Source organism: Leopardus geoffroyi, chromosome B4, assembly GCF_018350155.1.
Source record: "Leopardus geoffroyi isolate Oge1 chromosome B4, O.geoffroyi_Oge1_pat1.0, whole genome shotgun sequence".
NCBI lineage: Eukaryota > Metazoa > Chordata > Mammalia > Carnivora > Felidae > Leopardus > Leopardus geoffroyi.
Genome location: NC_059341.1, coordinates 10,043,102 through 10,062,079, shown reverse-complemented (window position 1 = coordinate 10,062,079; position 18,978 = coordinate 10,043,102). Strand labels below are relative to the sequence as shown.

The following is an 18,978-nucleotide window of genomic DNA, read 5'->3' as shown; positions in this document are numbered from 1 at the left end:
CCTGCTCGACACCCAACGTCTGACTCAGGAGATGCAGAGAGAAACCAAGTGGATGCAGGAGCGCCTGTGTGGGTTTCGGATGGTTTACATCAGTTTACTCTCCCCCCTCGTAGGTCCCCACATCTGCTCTAAGGTTAACCTTCTGAGGATGTCCTGGTAAGGTGCTGAACTCCCTTTTAGGCACCATGGAAATTTCAAGGGCTCTGTACAACAAGGACAACAAGGCATGGATAATGACGCGCATCAACGAAGAGGGGGGGCAGGGGCCGAGAGGCACGAGGTAAGGGACGTAATGTGGTCTGGCCAGTACCAGCTGGGACCACCCAAGAAAATACCACTTAGGGCCTACTGTCCAGATCGCTCTGCGAGGAGCCTTTCTTCCTCCTTCAAACCTAGAAGATCCTGATGGGAGCGACATGTTGATCACAACGGAGCCACAGGAGGGGGCCCCCAGGTCCAGGGACTTTGCAGCAAGGACAGAGAGGACCACTCAACCCTCAGCTTTCTACTGAGAGGTGACAGCAACATCAGGAGGGGCTTTTTTTCCCTTACCTTTAACAGAAACTTGGGGGTTCTGGGCCGAAGAGTCAGAACATCGTCTTGAGACCTGATTTGAATACGTCTTTGATCAAGATGCTAAACTTTTCTAAATCTTACAGTTTTCAGTGATGAAGATAATAATCTGTAAACACAGGCTGTGTCATAACAATTTCAGAACTGTTACACCCAAAGACCACTAAGGGGCAGATATTTCAAGAAAGTAAAGACTTATGCCCAATGAGGTAGTTTGTCATGTACATGTACTTTCACACACATACACACGTGCATATATGTACTCATGTGAACACACACATACACACACATTTTATGCCTACTGACCACAGCCAAATGAAGAATGCTATTTTGCTCTCTTAACTTATGAAAGGACCAGCTGATTTTATTTTTGGCAGATAAATGTGGCACAACTTTCTAAGCTACGGGGGGAGATAGGAGAAACGGAGACACAATTCATGGAAAAGGATATAAAAATGCCACCTTAAAATTTAATGAGCTTGTGTGCCTGGGTGGCTCAGTCGGTTAAGCGTCCGACTTTGGCTCAGGTCATGATCTCGCGGTTTGTGAGTTCCAGCCCTGCGTCGGGCTCTGTGCTGACAGCTCGGAGCCTGAAGCCTGCTTCGGATTCTGTGTCTCCTTCTCTCTCTGCCCCTCCCCCACTTGTGCTCTGTCTCTATCAAAAATAAAATGTAAAAAAAAAATAAAAATAAAAAAACTTAACGAGCCTAGGTCAAACTACGAACTGTCTTTACAAAAAAGTATAAAAATTAAGCATTTCAGCACAAAATCATACAACTTCAGTTCCTACTATGAGAGAACTCGTGACTCTCCCATGGTACCCCTCCCCCCAAAATGCTTTTAAGCTGTCCAAAAGTTATGTCAAAATGTCAAATCAATCAGCTGAAATTAACTGCATTCCCTCTGAGGAGTCACCACCGTCATCTGTGAAAGTGGGCGATCTTGAGGCTACTGGAGCCTATAAATGTCAGACAAAGCAGCTAGTGGGTTGGGGGAACTTGATGTCCACAGTTCTAACAAAGGCGTGAGCAGAACCTTTATCACTCCCCTAAGGTTTTCAAGGAACAAAGGAGGAGACCGAGGACACCTCTTACCGAGGAGACAAACGTCTTTGACTTCTTCAATTATTAAGACTTAAAATCAGGGGCACCTGGGTGGCTCAGTTGGTTAAGCTTCTGACTTCGGCTCAGGTCATGATCTCATGGTTTGTGAATTCAAGCCCGCATGGGGCTCTGTGCTGACAGATCCTCTCTGCCTCCCCCCCCCCCCCCCCCCGCCCCTTATGTGTACTGTCTCTCTCTCAAAAATAAATGAACATTAACAAAAAAAAAAAAAGACTTAATATCAAAACATTCCCCATAACCCCATTTTAAGGCACTGTTACTATTAAAGGAATCCCATGATCTGGTCATCTGTCTGTAGGACTCCTACCGTTCGGCTGACCAAAAGGGAGCACTCATCATTTAAACTGAGTCCTCCTCAGGATAGATTTATTTAAAACCTGACCTTAAGTAAAAGGCCATATGAGTCTGGTAGAAAACTTCATAATAATAAACCCAAATGATATTTTAGTCTAAATACAGGCTAAACTTAATTTACATAAATCTTCAGGAAGAAAAAAAAATGGGTCTAATAATTTGCTGGCAAGTTGGCTCTGAGGCATTCATTCAAATGGAGTAATTAAAATTTAACCAAAAACGGAATTTGTACTCATCTGTCATTTTGAGAGCCGTAGGATTACATATTTATTAGCATTCCATTTTAAAGGATCAGCTGATTTTAAAGTATCACTCTCAGTATCTGAACATAATATACAATCTGCAGTTCATAAAACAGACCGTTCATAAAACTCCGGGTGTAGCTCTGTGAACGTGTAAATCTCAAATATGCTCACCAGGCATTTCGGCCATGTAACTGGAATTGTATTTCTATCAAACCAGTTGGAGTAATCATTTTCTGTCCCGATTCAGAACAAATGGCAAGGGTGAAGCAGTTCAAAATCTCCCTGTCACCCCCTTTCCTTTAAAAGTCCTTTCTAGAAGGAGACTAAAGCTCCCAGTAAATGAAAAAGAAATCCCCGGGAGGAGAGCGAGGTTTCCTTCCCTCCGCATCTAGATTCAGAGCATGAGAATATTGGATGGCACAATTACACAGTGATGATGCTAAAGGGGGATAATTATTTTACAATTACCTGAGAGCATCACATTTACTGCGCTAATTAGTTTTTGTTTCCCACAAAGGTTTTTCCAGGAATGCGCAGCTCCATTTCTCTTCGCTTTAGCAAGAGCTTTCTCTTAAGGAAAAATAAAACTACGTTTTCTGCACTGCCACACAAGTGGCCAGTGACGCTGGCCCCATTATGTTACCGGTCCTTCCCTGACAGTGGAAACAGACACGGGGGCATGGGAACTTCTTGGTGTGAATGAACCGGAAACCGTTAGTGCTTTCCAGACCCTCCCTTCTGCAGTGCTTAGCACACCTATTCCACCAAACAAACAGCTGACTCCTTCTGGTGTCCTAATCTGCAAACAAAAAGCAAAAATGTGAGCCTCTGAAAAAAACCAAACCAAAAAAAAAAAAAAAAAAAAAAACCCGCAAAAAAAAAAACCCCAAAAACAGAACCCCTCTGGTATTAATACTCTAAGTGGGAAATAAAGACTTTTGAAGTTTGGATGAAGTTCGGCCCAGGAAGTATGCCGCGTCAATGGCTTATTAATTTAGCTCCTTGAAACGTGTTGAAAATATCAGGTTTTCCAGTGGAATGCAAATCAGACAGAGGATGCTTACAGTATTGTTCAACAGTCGTGAGGATGACTGAGAATGTGCGATAGTGACATTCAGGGCTGTGGACAAGTCTACATATATCAGCCTCAACAAATGAGCACTACCCCGAATTTTGGCACAAGAGCTAGATCGTGCCCCGTGCTGGCTACAGAACACTCAAGTTCATCAGATGGTTCTGCGTGCCACAACAGTACCTGTCTTGAATGAGCATTTAGTTTAGAAGCAACAAAGCCACAAAGGAGGGTGGTAAGGAGAAATGAAAAGTTCGCAAATTTATGTTAAAAAAAAAAAAAAAAAGGAGGGAGATTGCAGTCTTTTATCAGAGGCCAAATATACTGTTGTTACAGCTGTTGGTGGAGGGGGGAGGGTGAGAACTGCTCTGAGGTGGAAAACATCCTAAATGATCCCATGAAATCTTAATTACTAGGTTCATATCGGAAAATCTTATCTCCTTTTTTATCTTGTCTCGCAAGGTTCTTGTTCCCCCCAGTTCACGGTGTCTCATCAACAGATTCCAGAGTAATCTCAATCCAGCAAATTACAATTAAACAGCAATACTTAACAATTAACATAATACCTCTAACCCAGATCAAAGATAACATTAGTGTTCCAAAATGCCAATATGGGAGGAGTTTTTGTTCTCAGGAAGCAGCTGATACTAAAATATGTATTGCTCACTGAAAAATCCCACTTGAAAGTAGACTTTAAAAATTTTCCTTAAAAATCCATATGCATAACCCTTTTTGCAGAATCTTCTCTAATTCCTTGCACGATCATCAAAGAATCAGGTGCTAAGTCCCAGTTATTGCTGTACTTTATTATTGGTAATGGCATTTTCTGAATATACTTCAAATCCCATCTTTATCTTACTGGTACCTTGTAAACCAGAAAATATTTTTAATTAAAATATATTCTCTTTAATGAACATATGGATAATAGTGTGAATCTGAATCAAATTAGAAAGTCAACTCTGAACGAGTCATACATGTTTCCTATAATGCTCAACCATTCTCATGTGGCATAATTTTGGATTTCTGGTAAAAATCTACGTCGTATATTTAATCCACAGCTCTCTCTTCTCTCCCCATCAGCATGTGAACTCGCATTTATGTAACACACGCACAAGCCAACCCCAGCTTTGCTGTTCACTGCCTATGAGGCATGGGCAGCATATAACACCTTTAAACATGACCTGTAAAATGGGTATAACCCGCCCCCAGCAGATCTATTGCTAAGGTTAGAGACAGGTAAATAAAGTGCCTTGGTACACAGTAGGTATTCCATTAATGAGGGAAAGGGAGAAAACAGTAATTACGAGGCCTTCCGGAAGTGGTCATGCTGCCCCCTACGATAGTTTCTTCATCTATAAAACGAGGTCTGTCCAGATGGTCTCTAAAGCCCCTTTCAACTTGAGCGGTGAAAGCCCCTAGACCCCCCCCCCCCTTTCAGTTTAACTGGACACTGACATTTTTCCAGCTATCTTAACTCGGGAGGACCTAATGAACAAAAATGGTGAATTCACCAAACTGATGAATTTACACTCAGGATAACTTTTCTCATTTCCAACAAGGTTACTTACTGAATGTGGGTGGGTGGGGGGAATAAGATTTCATTTTAATTTGTTTCTTGATGTCTTATTCTAACATCACAAATCGGAATAATTTTAAAGCTGCATTTATAGATTTTTTTCCACCTGCAATTTCTCATTTCTAAGACGTGATTTCTTAGATTCTTCTGTTTAAAAATTGAAAAGCATCTAAAACCCCTGAACGCATATGTGATCATTGAAAAGGTTAAACAAAGGAAAACCCTCATCCCCACACCCATCCCAAACCGACTGCCCAAGCTTAAAATAGAATTTTTGAAATCAGTTCCTACTCTACCTTCATTATGCTTTGTTGCAATCGATATTCTACAGTAGCATAAAGACAACAAAACGTCAGTAGTTAAGATTATTTAAAAGGTCTATTTCCATTTACAGTTTCGATACTGAAGGCTTAAAACGCCAAGACTTTGAAGCATATGTCCCAACAATTCAGAGCCACTGCAGAGCCTTAAATGATCTGGGCTCTTTAAACACTGGATGGCTCGTGGGGCCATCAAGCGTAATAATTCATCTCAAAAGCTATTTGTTCATCTGCCTTGAGGACTCAAACATATTACATCTTGCAAACTTATGTAATATATTCTTGTGAGAGAATGCCATTGAAAATATGTCCTACTGCTTTAGAAAATCAACACCAGAAAAGCCCCTATGCTTTATTTAGGTCTCTTTTAGGAATAGGCCAATGTTCAGCCGCCTGCAATTTAGTCCAAATGGCAATATACCATATGTGACAACCAGTCCCGAAAACAATAAATCTGCACAGCTCTCTTCTCAACCGCATGCATATGGCAATAAGACACAGTGCTAGGTGGGCTTCAAGCATTTTCAGCTTGTCACACGCCCTCCCACACACCTCTGTTCCCCAAAGATAGTCTCCAATGTGAGTTAATTACAAACTATTTTGGAAAGCATGCTACAGTACTCTTAGGGCTAAGAGGACATAATAGTTATCTTGGAAACAAATTATTTACAAATCCTCTATTTTTATTTTTTTTTTTAAAGTTCAATTAAGCAAGAGTTGGCAAGCACTGAAAACAATGGGGGTCTGATTCCAAAGGATATCACTGGGAAATAACTAGCATCTGGAAGAGAAGTGGGGGTAGTAAGTTATACCAGGGTTTGCATAGGAGACTCCGTGGCTGAGATACAAAGGCTCTATTCAGAGCAAACAGTTTGAAAAAGCCACATTCATCCACCAAATGAAAAAGACGAATTAAACTTTCATAATTCATAATTTAACTGACAAGAGACAGCATCTTTCGGAGACCATTAACACATTAAATTCACAGAGCATTCATTAGATGGAGATCTTCTGGTCACCTGAGTAGCAGGTGACTGAAAACTCAATCATGATCAAGCCACTTCTTCCTCCCGACACTCCTCCTCCCAAGAGCAGAAACCACAAAACTTTCAATAGCAAATGCACAAACAAGTATTATATATCCACACACACGTATATTTTAAGGGGGACAGGACAGAGATCTTGTAAAACAAGTATCACGGGAATGTTACTAATCAAGATTAATTTCCCAGAGAAAATTGCCAAAAGGAAATTCAATATTTTAATTTACGTTATCTGATTGTCTTAGTTGGGACAATGAACCTGATCGTGTGTACAAGCAAGTTAACATTCTTCATATCGACTGGAAGGACAATTCGCACTTAACAGATTCTATCAGCCGCCCACCCCCCCACCCCCCACTTTTGTTTTTTTAATCCTAGGGGCTCAAATAATTGGCCACCGTGGAACTTCTCAAAAATCTCTTCACTCATAACATTTAACATGCTAGCAAATGAATCTAGCACCGTAGGGGAAAGCGAGCTGCCAGAGAAATGGATCAGAAAGCTGTGAATGGTCTAAAAACTGCAAAGGGTACATAAGGTGCCAGAAAGAATATGGATGTGAAGTCGTAGAGCGGGCAGAATAGGAAACATTTTATATGTACTCTTAGCAAGGATAACAGTCGTTTTTTCACTAGATTACTCGTAGCCTAGATTCACTGGCAGAATTCTTGCCCGATAAGAGACAATTTTGTACATTCCAAGTCTAAAATGGACACAGACCTTTCAGACCCGCTTCTGGCAATCCTTTTAGGTTTCTTTTTCGTAACACGCCTGAAATACAAGTGGATGCTATTGACTCGATAGCGCCCGAGCTGATAGAAGAAACTTTCCTATCGAGACTAACGAGCCAGAGAAAAATTAGATATACTTTCCTTTCCTCAGAAATCCCAGCTCCGTACTTCTCCCAATAAACTCTCCACCCTAGTTTGGCGACGTGTAAAACAACCAGAACCACATTAATTATTAAATTATAGACTGCACATCAGACGAACCACCATGATTACGTAAAAATTACCTCTAATTTCTGCAATAGAGTACACCGGGCTATTTTAACGCTTTATAATTACCCCTCCCTCTCCCCCCCCTCCCGTTTTTTTTTTTTTTCCTCTTCTCTCCTCTCCTTCCACTTCTCCCACCGCCGGCGAAGAGTCTTTGCAAATGTAAGTCAGAGGAGCGGGTAATATGGTAAGAAGGGATCTTTAAATGGGCCACGAGAGCTCCACCAGACCCGCATTTCAAATGACACGAGCGTGCACGCGCGCACCCCGCCCCGGGACGCCGCGCCCCGCGGACCGGACCCCACGCCCGGACCCCCGGACTCCGCGTCGGGCTCGCCGGTCCCCACCTGGTCCCCCGCTCGCCGGCCGCCGCCTGAAACCCACGCCCCGACCCCGGTCCGGGTCCCGGTCCCCGCCCCGACCCCGCTCCCCGCACCGCCTGGCGCGGCACGTCCGGACACTCGCCCCGCTCCTCGCGTCCAGCGCCGGCTCACAAACCCGGGGGAGGCGGCCGAGCCGCAGCCGCCGGCCGCTCTCGCCCTCCTCGGGGGCTCCGGGAGCGAGACCTGGCGGCAGCCGCCCGGCCGGGGGCGCGGGGAGAGCGGCCGCGCGTGCCCCGCGGGGCTGCACTCACATTCTGTCGGGAACTAGCAGGCGGCCCTCGACCATCATGTCCGGGAGGAAATCCAGCTTGAAGGCAGAAGTCATGTTCTCGGCGCGCGCTCTGCGCTCGGGCGGCGGGGGGCGGCTGTGCGCGCGTCCGAGCGGCCGCGGGCGGCGCGAGATGGGCAGGGACAGGTGCGCGCGGCCTCCCGGCGGCCGCCCGAGCCGGCACTTGTCACATTCTCTCCCCTCCCGCTCTCCGCCAATCCCCTCCGAAATCCAGCGCCCCGGCGACGGTCTGCGGAGCGCCAGGTGCGGCGAGCGGAGGCGGAGCTCCGCGCCCGCCGCGCCGCCGCTTAACCCCTGCGGGCCCGCCCGCCCGGCCCCCGGAGGGAGGGACCCGCCCGAGGCCCGCGGCTGGGGAAGCTGAGCTCACCAGCTTTTAAAAATAGCCAGACTTTCCTGGGGTCCCCAGCCTCCAGCAAGGCAAACTAGTTCACCACGCAGCCTCGGTCCAGTTCCGCTCAGTTCCCCCATTTGCACGGCGCCTGGCACGAGGCCCGAATAACCGCTGTGGTAGATCAGTGCCACTGTATTGCCAAAGCCTAGTTCCCATGACGGTCCAAACCCAAGTCCCCAGCCGAAGCCGGGAGAAAGGGCACCCTCACGAGTGCTTGCTGAAACGCACCTCGGTGCGATCTGCTAGCCAGTGTATGAACTCCCAACAATAACTGATCTAGCATTCGTGGGTTGGCCAAAGTAACTATCAGATAAACGGCCCAAGTGACATTTAGGGACTTATCTCAATGCTTTAAGGACAAAGAGGACTCAATCTGCACACAATTACATTTCCTTTGTATCATCTTGGAAAAACGCACAAGTTCAGATAAGGGACTGAAAAACGTGAATCACGGTAATCACGTTTTCTTTTAAAAAGGAAACAAATTTGTCCTTTTCTAGTATTTAAGGATGAAAAACCAACGGACTTTATTGAAAGACTGTGAGAGCTGTAACGTAAGGGCCATGAGGCCTAAACATCCATTTAAGATGTGTGACTTGACTAATAGGAATGGTGAAAAATGGCGAAAATCTCAAAGGAATAAAGCAGGGAGTTGAATTTTCCCAAGCGATTTGCAACAATTCCTGAAAGGTAAGTATACAGTGACGTTCTAATTCGCTGTTGTCATTGTTTTGTTTGGTTATTTAGATGAAAGCAAACTTTTCACAAGGTCACAGGATGCAAGGATGTAAAACTTCTCATATTTCATGTGCTAAAGCAACATCATAAACTGCATACCAGAATTACAGTTTGCCTCTTATGGTAATCGCTCTCATTTTGTAAGGACATAGCACACACCTGGGGATACAGTCACGGTAGCCAGAGGGTTAAACAACTAAGTCACGTGTAGTTAAATACACCAGGTATAAGCCTGATGTATCAGGCACCATTACTCAGAGAAACGATCTTTTCTCACAACTTCTTGTGCGATCATGAGACCTGACCATCTTTTGAGATTATAAATGAAAACAAATATTTATATACCAATTTTAAATCCACCTATCAATTTTAAATCCAGGCTTGATGGATGGCTTGAGTAATATGAAGTAACAGGCCCGGAGTATTCAATTAAGTGCATACATACTTAATGGACTTGATTTCCTCCTTCAGCTGAACAGTATATCTGGCTTTGACCAAGGCACTTCTAATTCCAAGACAGATGCAGGGCTAGGACTAACCTTCATTTTAAAATATTGCCTTTCTGAGGAATGAGGTCTAAGTTCACAAGGAATTGAAAAACAGAAATTGAAAAACAGATGCAATGAAATGAGTTCTTAGACCCAAAATGCCCCAACTTTTCCTGATAGTATCGAGTTCAGCTTACTCCCTCTCCTCGCTACTATTGGCTGCCTTTGAAATGATAAGAATTTTGTTGGTCTTTCAATAACCTTAATAAAGTAATTAACTGGATAAATGAGACCAACCTGGTCAGTTCTTGGTTTTCGTACATTTCTATAAATCCCAAATGTATAGAATGAGCCAACTGTATAACAAACTCATTTTAAGAATGAGCATAGCCGGCCTCCAGAACAGAAGCAAAACACAGCCGCGTTCATCAAAAAGAAAAATATTTCCAAATCAGCTGTGGAATAAAGCTCCATACGTTATCTCCATTCTATAAGGTAGAAGACGCTTCATTAACATGTACACTTCTGAAATATTTATTTTCTCTTTAATTGCATGTGAATTAGTTGGGAGAAGCTGTAGGGAAGCCCTCTTACTGACTTAAGCCTTCTCAGCAGTTTGTTAAATTCTAGTCTCAAATCCCTTGAGGCAATAGTGGATTCAAAGCAGCTTTTAATCACACTATAAGGAGGGTGAAGTAGTATGTAAGTAGGTCATAGAGAAAGAATTACAAGTGCATAGGTTATTGCCTTATTTAACAACTACGGTGTATGTACCAGAGTTTTCAAAGCACATTTGCTTCTGCCATTTAAAGTTAGAAGCAAAACCAGGGTCAAGTATAAAAAGAAAACCCACTCTTACATGGGATACCGTGATGATGTGAACCAAGGAACGCTTATGGAGTGTAGCTGAGTTTAAATCGTTTGGCTGCCAAATACATAAATAATACAGTGATTGCACAGGCACTTGATGCAGGTGCCAAAGAGAAACAAAATACACACATACACACACCCTCCACAGGGTGTTGTTTCCATGATCATAGCACATACACAATAGTCCTTTTAAAAAATACAAATTTCAAAAGCTCTTGAGTCTAGAAACGAAAACAAAACAAAAACACCCAACCAAATACCACCTGATGAAAAGCGTAAATTTCCCGTTTCACTGCTTTGGCAGAAGGAAAAAACAAAATCTAAAAACAACTCAATGGGGCCCCTTTTTTAATTTTCATGCAGTAATGAGCCATCAGGTATCATGTTTTGGCAGTTGGTGTTATTTGGCAGACAGCTCCGCTGGGCCGCTGTTCACTCGGGTTCAATGGAGCTATTTTATAGCCAAGGATCTTATCAACAGCAGTGAAAAGGGATGAGGCCATCAGGGGGCCCCTCTCGTGGACATGACCTGGTTGGTGACACCACTGTGTGCTGACATCACCGGGGACGGGTCTGTTGGGAACAATGAAGATTCCTCATAGTTTTAGCTTCATTGTAGAAAAACCTTAGGCTCTTTCCTAGGCCCATCCCCCTACCTTCTCTAATTGTCTATTTTTTTTTTTTTTAATCAACTTGCTATTCATTTCCCAAACAAAAGGCAATTCAAGAATTGGAAGCACTTCAAGGGAAAGTTTCTGAATGACCTCATTTTATATGAGGCCTTCCAAGGCAATCGGGTGCTCTGTGCTGTTTCAGCAAGCTGCTTCCCCCCACCCCCATGCCTCATCTCAAACTGAGTTTTCTCCAATGGTCATTGTTTGCGCACTGAATTATCACTGGCATTAAAAAAAAAAATCTCAATAGAAGCAGCATGCTAATAAATGCATTTGTACATAGAGTACACACTGCAGGGAAAAATACTATCCCAGTCACCCCACTCAATCAACAAACCAGAATACAGTCCCTTGATCAAAAAGCTTTCAACATTTTTGCAGAAAGTTTATACCGTAAGTTAGAGACTGGTGCTTGCTATATGGTGATTAGTGTTTATAAGCAATTTTTTCCCCCTACCTTGTATATTTCATGATAAATTTGTATATTTCATGATAACCTTGTATATTTCATGATAAATTTCCATTTTTTAATTGTTCCTATACACAATGTCCTACATTGCAATCTCTTTAAAAGCAGAACACCATCAGCTATGTTATCATAGATATCATCTTCACAAAAGCGTCTCCCCCTCCCCCCCGCCCCCCCCACTTCTGGCTCATCATTACAAACTGGAATCCAAAACATCTTTGCCCTATCACATTTTCGAATTCAAATTTTATTAACATAGCTGTTTCGGTTAAAAAAAAAAAAAAAAGCCTAATGTGCTCAGGGCCATTTGGAGCAAGACATACAGGCCCTATAAGGGGATTTCCTATCGTTTCTAGCCAATAAATTTGAAATCCACATGAATGTTAACTACCTGAGAGAATATCTGACTTTGTGGCCATGTGTGTGTTCTTGGCTTTCTCCAGTTTCATTAGTAACTTGCAGAAATAAACAATGGTGTTTTTTTATGTGCTTCAAAACACCCAAACAGATCCTTAAGCGATACATTGAAATACATCTTTTCTTCATCCCATAAAGGCATCCCTTAAAAAGACTTTTATCGCCAATTATAAATTTAAAATGATCACTTTATTATTCACACACGCCCCCCTCCCATTTTCCATTGAAAGCTTCTGGAATGGTGACTTTGTCACATCCCTAAAATGACTTAAGTAAAATTAAATGCCAATAAAGATGAAGTAGTTATTAGAGTCTTATTTTACATTTTTACGGGAATTTTAAGTAGTCACTCTCCCTTGAGAACAGCTGCTACTGGCTTTTTGCAATCTTGTGTTTTTCTGAATCTGTTTTTAATAGAGCAAAAATACATAATGGTGAATTTATCTTCCTTCTGAAGAGGCCCTCAAAATGAAGACGGTTCTTTGTACACATACCTTCGTGCTCCGAAATGAGATGCCCCTCTAGAGTTTCCAGAAGCTTCCATTCCAAGGGGATGAAATGCTAACACTGCGGGTCTGTCAGACCCAGAGCCCAACCAGCTCATCACTTCTCTCTCTAACTTGCCTTTCCCCTTGCCTTTCTCCATGATACCGCTGCTGCCTTCTTTTTGTTCCCCCCTCTTAGCTTTCTCTCTCAGATGGAAGCTAAACAATGCCAGAAGCTTCCCTCTACAGCTGCGTGTCTGAGGAGGCAGGTGACTACCCAAGTAAAGAGAGTTGTGGTTGGTTGCTTATCTGCGAGAGAAATCAAGTTTGCCTTGCCCTGACCAAAGCTGGTTTCTGAACTAGGAACAGCTGTCTCTGGAGTGAGCCATGAGATTCCTTTCCAGACATTACCATTGGGTGGGAGGGGGAGGATGCAAGGCTGTGTCCCATGAAGTGAGTACACAGGAGATGAGCATGGGGAAGAACGGAGAAATCGGAGGCAGAGGAAAAGGTCTAGCGTGGTGATTCGCACACGAAGGCACTCGGTTAAAACCTCTGAAGGAATGTTCCAGTGGCCTCTTGAAGATCCTGAGATGTGTCAGGCTACACGCGGTACCCTTATCTGGTGCCAGTCTGGCGGCAGGAACAAAATTTATACCTATCAGAATGAGGCATTTAATTCCCTGGCAATCTGCCCTCCGACACCCCCCCAACCCCCACAAAAGGTCTTCCCCAATTGGCCACAAGTTCTCATCTTACTGTCACGTGTTGTTCAATTAAAAAAGAGAAACTTCTGCTTGACAAAACTCAACAGCTGAGTAGCAACAGCTGGGTGGGTCCAGGAGTGGGGCGGACGTGAGGTCCAGAGAGAGAGAAGCAACAGGTGGGGGTGAAGGAAAAGAAATGGGGGTTTCAAGCCTTGGGGTGGGGCTGTCTGAGACAGATCCTGGCAACCATCAAAACTTCAACTCAACTCGAGAGGCAATCTCAGAAGGCATGACAGCCCCGTTTGCCCGAATGTTAACTCTCTCTCTCTTTTTTCCTGAACAAATACATCTTGAGGAAGAGTGAAGATTAAGAGCAAAAGCTTGGGTTTCTGTAAAACAAAACACATGAATCCACTTTACCCACAATGATGACGGATCGCCTTCAAAGAGCTTTGGTTACCAGGATCAGAAGCCACCTGATACGGGGCGTGCAGATCAGATTCTTGAAGGCAAACGCTACTTTCAAACTGAATGAAAAAGATTAGAAGATTTAAGAGCCCAACCTGTTTGACTGTGCATTTGATTCTGTCAATGACACCAGGGAACGCGTCATTTAATTTACTGATTCATCAGCTAGACCTTTGTCATATGCGTGGCCATCATTTCCTCATAGGGATGAAGGGCTGAAAACTCAAACTCTACCATAATCTTCCCATAAGAAGTGCAATGTGTTAACCTAATTGTTCCTACAGCAATTATATAACAAAGCTATTAAAATGACATGTAGGTTGAAAATACATTAAGGTTTTGAGTACAGGAAATTTATTTTTTCCCTATAATATGGTTCAAATCTCTAGCTATTTTTAGCTTATGATAGAGGGTTTTGAAAATCCCCAATGACTTTTTATTGAAATTTGCTTTTGATGCTAATTCCCCTGAAGTCCATTAAGGCCAAAAAAAAAAAATGTTTTTCTTTCCCTTATAAGAACTACCCAAAATCTTCGTGGAAAAGTGGCATAGCTATCTACCCACACTAAGTGGCATGTGTTCTATCTTATCTCCACTGCTGAATGTCAACTTTGACGGTACCCATAGCTCCGTCTCAATACTCTCTGGAGGCTACTAGCTATATTTGCCCTATTTCATAGGAATATGGCAAGGTTAGGGAGCAGGAGAGATGGGAAAGACATTGGGTCCGAGGAAGAAAGGAGAGGAAGCTTAGGATTTTGTTTTGCTTTGTTTTAATAACAAAGATAACTCCAGGGTGTTACCTCCAGGGTGTCTAAGGACACCTGCTCTCTCCTTCTCAGTCACCTGCCCTTCCAGCCAGTTGAACTACCCTTCCTCTGCATCGCACCACTGGTTCCTTTCTACCTGCTGTTCTCTCTCCTTGCATGACCGTCTTGAGTTTCTAGAAGGCTCAGACTACGTCTCATGTCGAGCACAATATGTATTTGTGCCTTGACCAGTTATGATTACAATAGGACATCTTTTGGCCCCTCTTGTAGATGAAAAGTTACATTTCAATTTCATAACGCTTTAAAATTCTCTTTTCCCTGCCAATGTCTATTCCCATTGTACAGCTTAAAGCCTTAGAAAAGTGAGGCATAGGATGCTTTAGTTCAAAGACCTCATGAACTAAAAGGCAGATGAGTGAGGATATGAGGGAAGTTGTTAGAAGCAAACACCACTGAGATTTTTCCTTTCCTGTTCGTTATTTTTCTGTTGTTACTGTACAACTTCCTCAGTAGTGAAACTATGGAGCGTGTACAAACCAAAGGCCATGGCAGAAACACAGCACCAGAGGAAGACATGACTTTAAAGTGTCAGACATTCAATAGTTATACTCTCCACTTGACAGGGAAGGAGTCTGGTTGAGTCCTGAGTTTGAATCCCTCCCCTGTGAGCTGTGTGTCTGTGGGCCTATTCCTTTACCTCGGTCTGCCTCAGTTTTCCATCTTTAAAATGGTAATAACACAACTACCACTAAATGTCAGATGTCTGTGAGGATTAAATGGTATAAAATAAAAGAAACCACCTAGTGTAGTCCCAGGTATGGGTGGCTAATAAATTTTGGCTTTATTCCTCACTTCCAGTCATAATCCGCCCACAATCTTTGTTTAAACCTGGAACTGACAGGTGGAAAGGAAAAGAGAGAGCTGGTACTAATCCTATTGTTCTTGTAGCATCCAAGTGTCACAGACGCTTCTGTTTCTAAGGCCAGCAGCCCAGGTCAGAGGCAAGGGGAAGCCTATAGCTCACGGAAAGTAGGCACTAGACATCCTGGGGCTTGGGGTAAGGTCTCCATCCCTTTTCTTCAGGTCAGTTTCCAAAGAGAAGGTCCAAATGAATCCTAATCCCTACCGTCAGGAACTTAGGCCTCTTACCATCAACTCCGGGACGTTTCACGTTCAGAGCTGCTTCCTAAATCATCTCTGAATGAACAGGTAAGCCATTTTACAGAGCCCAAGAGAGAGCTGGGGTCCCAGACCAAGACGTGCAAGAAGCAAGACATTTACAGACCAGGACCTCGCAGGGCCTGCAGCCCTGGCGTGGCCGGGACGGACCGCTTTCCGGGAAGGTGAGTGGCACCCGATCCGTCTCTACTGTTCCAGTTAGTTCACACACGGGCCAGAGGCCAGCAGCACCATCCATAAGCTCAACACAGGCTTTGTACCCTTTTTTACCACTTGCAGCTGCAACCTTTCTCAAGCCAGGGATGAAAAAAGCCACGACGTTGTAGGTGTATCATTGTTATAACTTTAAACCTCAAGCTCTCCTTGACCAAGACAGCAAAGTTTGTTGAACTGAATGACTGTTCATTCAGAATTGAAAATTCAAGTTTTTATTTTTCTCTGAGGGCATGCTGGCATGCTGGCAAGTTCTGCTTTCTAAACCCCAGTGATTCGTCACGATCCTAAGCAGCCAATCATGGGCGGGTCAACTTGGAATGGAACTGAAGGTGGTGGCTCGAGCTGCCCTGGTAATCGGTGTCACTCTGGGCTGGTGTCATCTTCTCCCCGCAGACACCATTTCCCGTTAACCATGATGGGCTTGACATACAAGGAAATGTGCTGACATGAGTCACAGCCCGAAAGAAAAGCTGCAGAGACGATACCTGTGCACGATAATCCCTAACGACATTGCATGAAACATTCGGAGTGTGGGGACAAAGGGTATCTCATCCCAAATCCAGGTTAAAGAGCATATTTCTGAGTTGAGTGGAGGTTCACACACACACACACACACACACACACACACACACACACACACACCCTTATGGATCTGTCTAGCTTCCACATCATTCCCATCTCTGTAGATGGCTGCCATGTGACTGGAAAGGTGTTTCAGCTCCAGCTTCAGTTCTTAATGGGCAACAACATTAAAGCCTCACATATGCCTTCCTTCCTCTGACACCCTCTTCCCAATGTCAATTAACTAAAATGCCATGAATTTCAATCCTTTCCAAAACACTGCCTTGTCTTTCCTACAGAACAAGTCACCGTGAACCAAAAAAACAAAAAAGAAAAAATGAAAAGCAAACAAACAAACACCTCCCAAAGCCCATAACCATTAGACGAAGCAATAGTTTTATGAAAGGGGAAGCCTGCCCCTCTCAACACCCATCTGCCAGGAATTACCAGTATGTAGAAATAAATTCAGTGAATGCTGATAAAGATGAACCAAGGCACTATTGCAACTGATTGGACTGTATTTGCTCCTGCTGGAAGAAGTGCAGATAAATGCAGTGGAGCTGGGCGGGGGTGGGGGGTGGGGCGTGGGGGTGGCTCAGTGGGTTAAACATCCGACTCTTGGTTTCGGCTCAGGTCACGATCTCGCGGTTTGTGAGATCAAGCCCTGCATTGGGCTCTGTACGGACCCAGCTTGGGATTCTCTCTCTCTGCCCCTCCCCTGCTCACGTGAGCCCTGTCTCTCTCTCAAAATAAATAATAATAAATAAACATTTTAAAAATGCAACAGAGCTGGGGAGATGCCATTGAGCAAACTACACTCTGTTAATGACTTCACAGACATCTCTACAAGAAATGGAAGTTGGATAGGTCTCATTCCCCCACTACCGTCGTTCTACCAGTTCATGATATGGTTTTCACCTGTAAATTCTGACCCCTTACCTTCAGAGCCACCATTCCCACATAACCCTACTCCCTCTGCATTTTACCAGTTTTTCATCAACCTGGGTGTTCCCAGGGCTGTGCACAATGAACTTTCCATCAGCCACATTTTCACCTAATTAACCACCCTGATGACAATAATTAGTATTGAGTCGCTCTTGGAATGACTTCCTAGGTATTCAAGCACAATCTGCACTTGCCATAAAGTTCTACATATAAATATTAATCAAATGCCCTCCTTTGTTTTTCAGCCCCAAAGGGATATTTTGCAATCATACAACTCCTATTTTTAAAAAGAAAAAAAAAAAAAAACACAGTGAGGTGTCGTTTTAACAAATAAAAAAGAGAATTAATACATTGAGGTTACAGATCTCAGTCTGTGGTCTGCTGAACACATCTATGCGAGTATTCCCAGGGCTCATGTGTGAAGGGAGTCTGGGTAGAATCTATTGAAAGAAGCCATTTTCCCAGTTTGAGTCTTTTGCTCTTCCTTTTCCTGCAAGTCTCAGCTTAGAATTAAAATTTACTTTGACATGTGTTTAGGTCACTATGGAGGGGGCTCATCACACACGGAGGCTAATGGAAGGATACAGATTACATATCTTCTTACTGCTGTGGAATTAGATGCAGGCAAGTTTGTCAACTTCAGGCAACCTCACACCGTCCCCAGCAGGCTAAAGGAAAAGACACCCATGTGCTGGATACTGGAATGAGGGTCTCTGAATTCTGAAAGCTGATGATGGGTCAAACCACAGGAGAAACAAAGTAAGAAAGGATTTCCCTTGTTCTTGTACCTAATTGTGAACACCCAGGAATTAAAGTGAATGGATGACAGGTAAATAATTATAATATAGTCAAAAATTCAACATGGAGGTTTCCAAGTTATTTCTTTATTTCGGTGTGCCACTGACAAGCAGCTAGGGAGCACATAGGACTACTTTTCTCCCAAACCACAAAAAAAATTGCTTTGCAGCCTTTGTTTGGAATAAAAATTTCCCATGAAAGCAGAATCTAGGTGTGATGGTAACAGTGGGCTTCAGATATAAAGCTTCGCCAATTACCTTTTATGAGCTCATCCTAAAAGCAATTATTGGCGTGCCCGATGGAATGAGCAGTTCAGATCCCATTGGAAGTAAGAGAACATAATAAGTATGCATTTAAAATCCACTCTATTCACAATGGATAACTTTCGAAATATTATTATACTATGCAGACCCTTTTGGGGTCCACCCAGGCTCTAAATATACTGTCAACAGAAAATTTATACTTGAGAAGGCAATTTATTTAGCCTGAAACATTAATCTTACTAGTTTTGAAGTAGATATTTCATGACATTTCAACTTAAGTTAAAAAAATTTAAATGCATGTCCAAACTCTAAAAAACAGTTACTGTTCCATACTGTGTTTTTATAAGGAATGCATTTTCTTCCTTATTTACTGAGAGTGTCGTTAATTTGAACCACAATACAACCCAAAAGGAAAATTTGTAACTAAATATATTTTTTTTAACTTGCCCTTTAAAGTGATTTCCCTTCCTTCTGTGTTTAAAAATTAGGTCCTTAATCTTCCTTCGTAAATTTACTAATATTTTTCAATGTATTGCTCTGGCATGAACAAGTAATTAAACAA

The 18,978-nt window shown here is 43.1% G+C and overlaps 1 protein-coding gene across 9 annotated transcripts in view; it reads right to left on the bottom strand.

Moving 5' to 3' along the window:
* The window catches only part of CELF2 (CUGBP Elav-like family member 2), an 836,861-nt gene that overhangs the window by 302,138 nt on the left and 515,745 nt on the right, over nt 1-18,978 (bottom strand). Inside the window, exon 1 of one of the 9 annotated variants that reach the window (XM_045465669.1) lies at nt 7,940-8,222. The exons of 6 other annotated variants lie outside the window; for them this stretch is intronic. In XM_045465669.1, coding sequence (XP_045321625.1) covers nt 7,940-8,013 — 74 coding nt within the window. In that variant the 5' untranslated portion in view covers nt 8,014-8,222. Of the gene's footprint in view, nt 1-7,939; nt 8,223-18,978 lie in introns of those variants that run through there. 2 more of the 9 variants (XM_045465666.1, XM_045465670.1) reach the window with 2 other exon arrangements.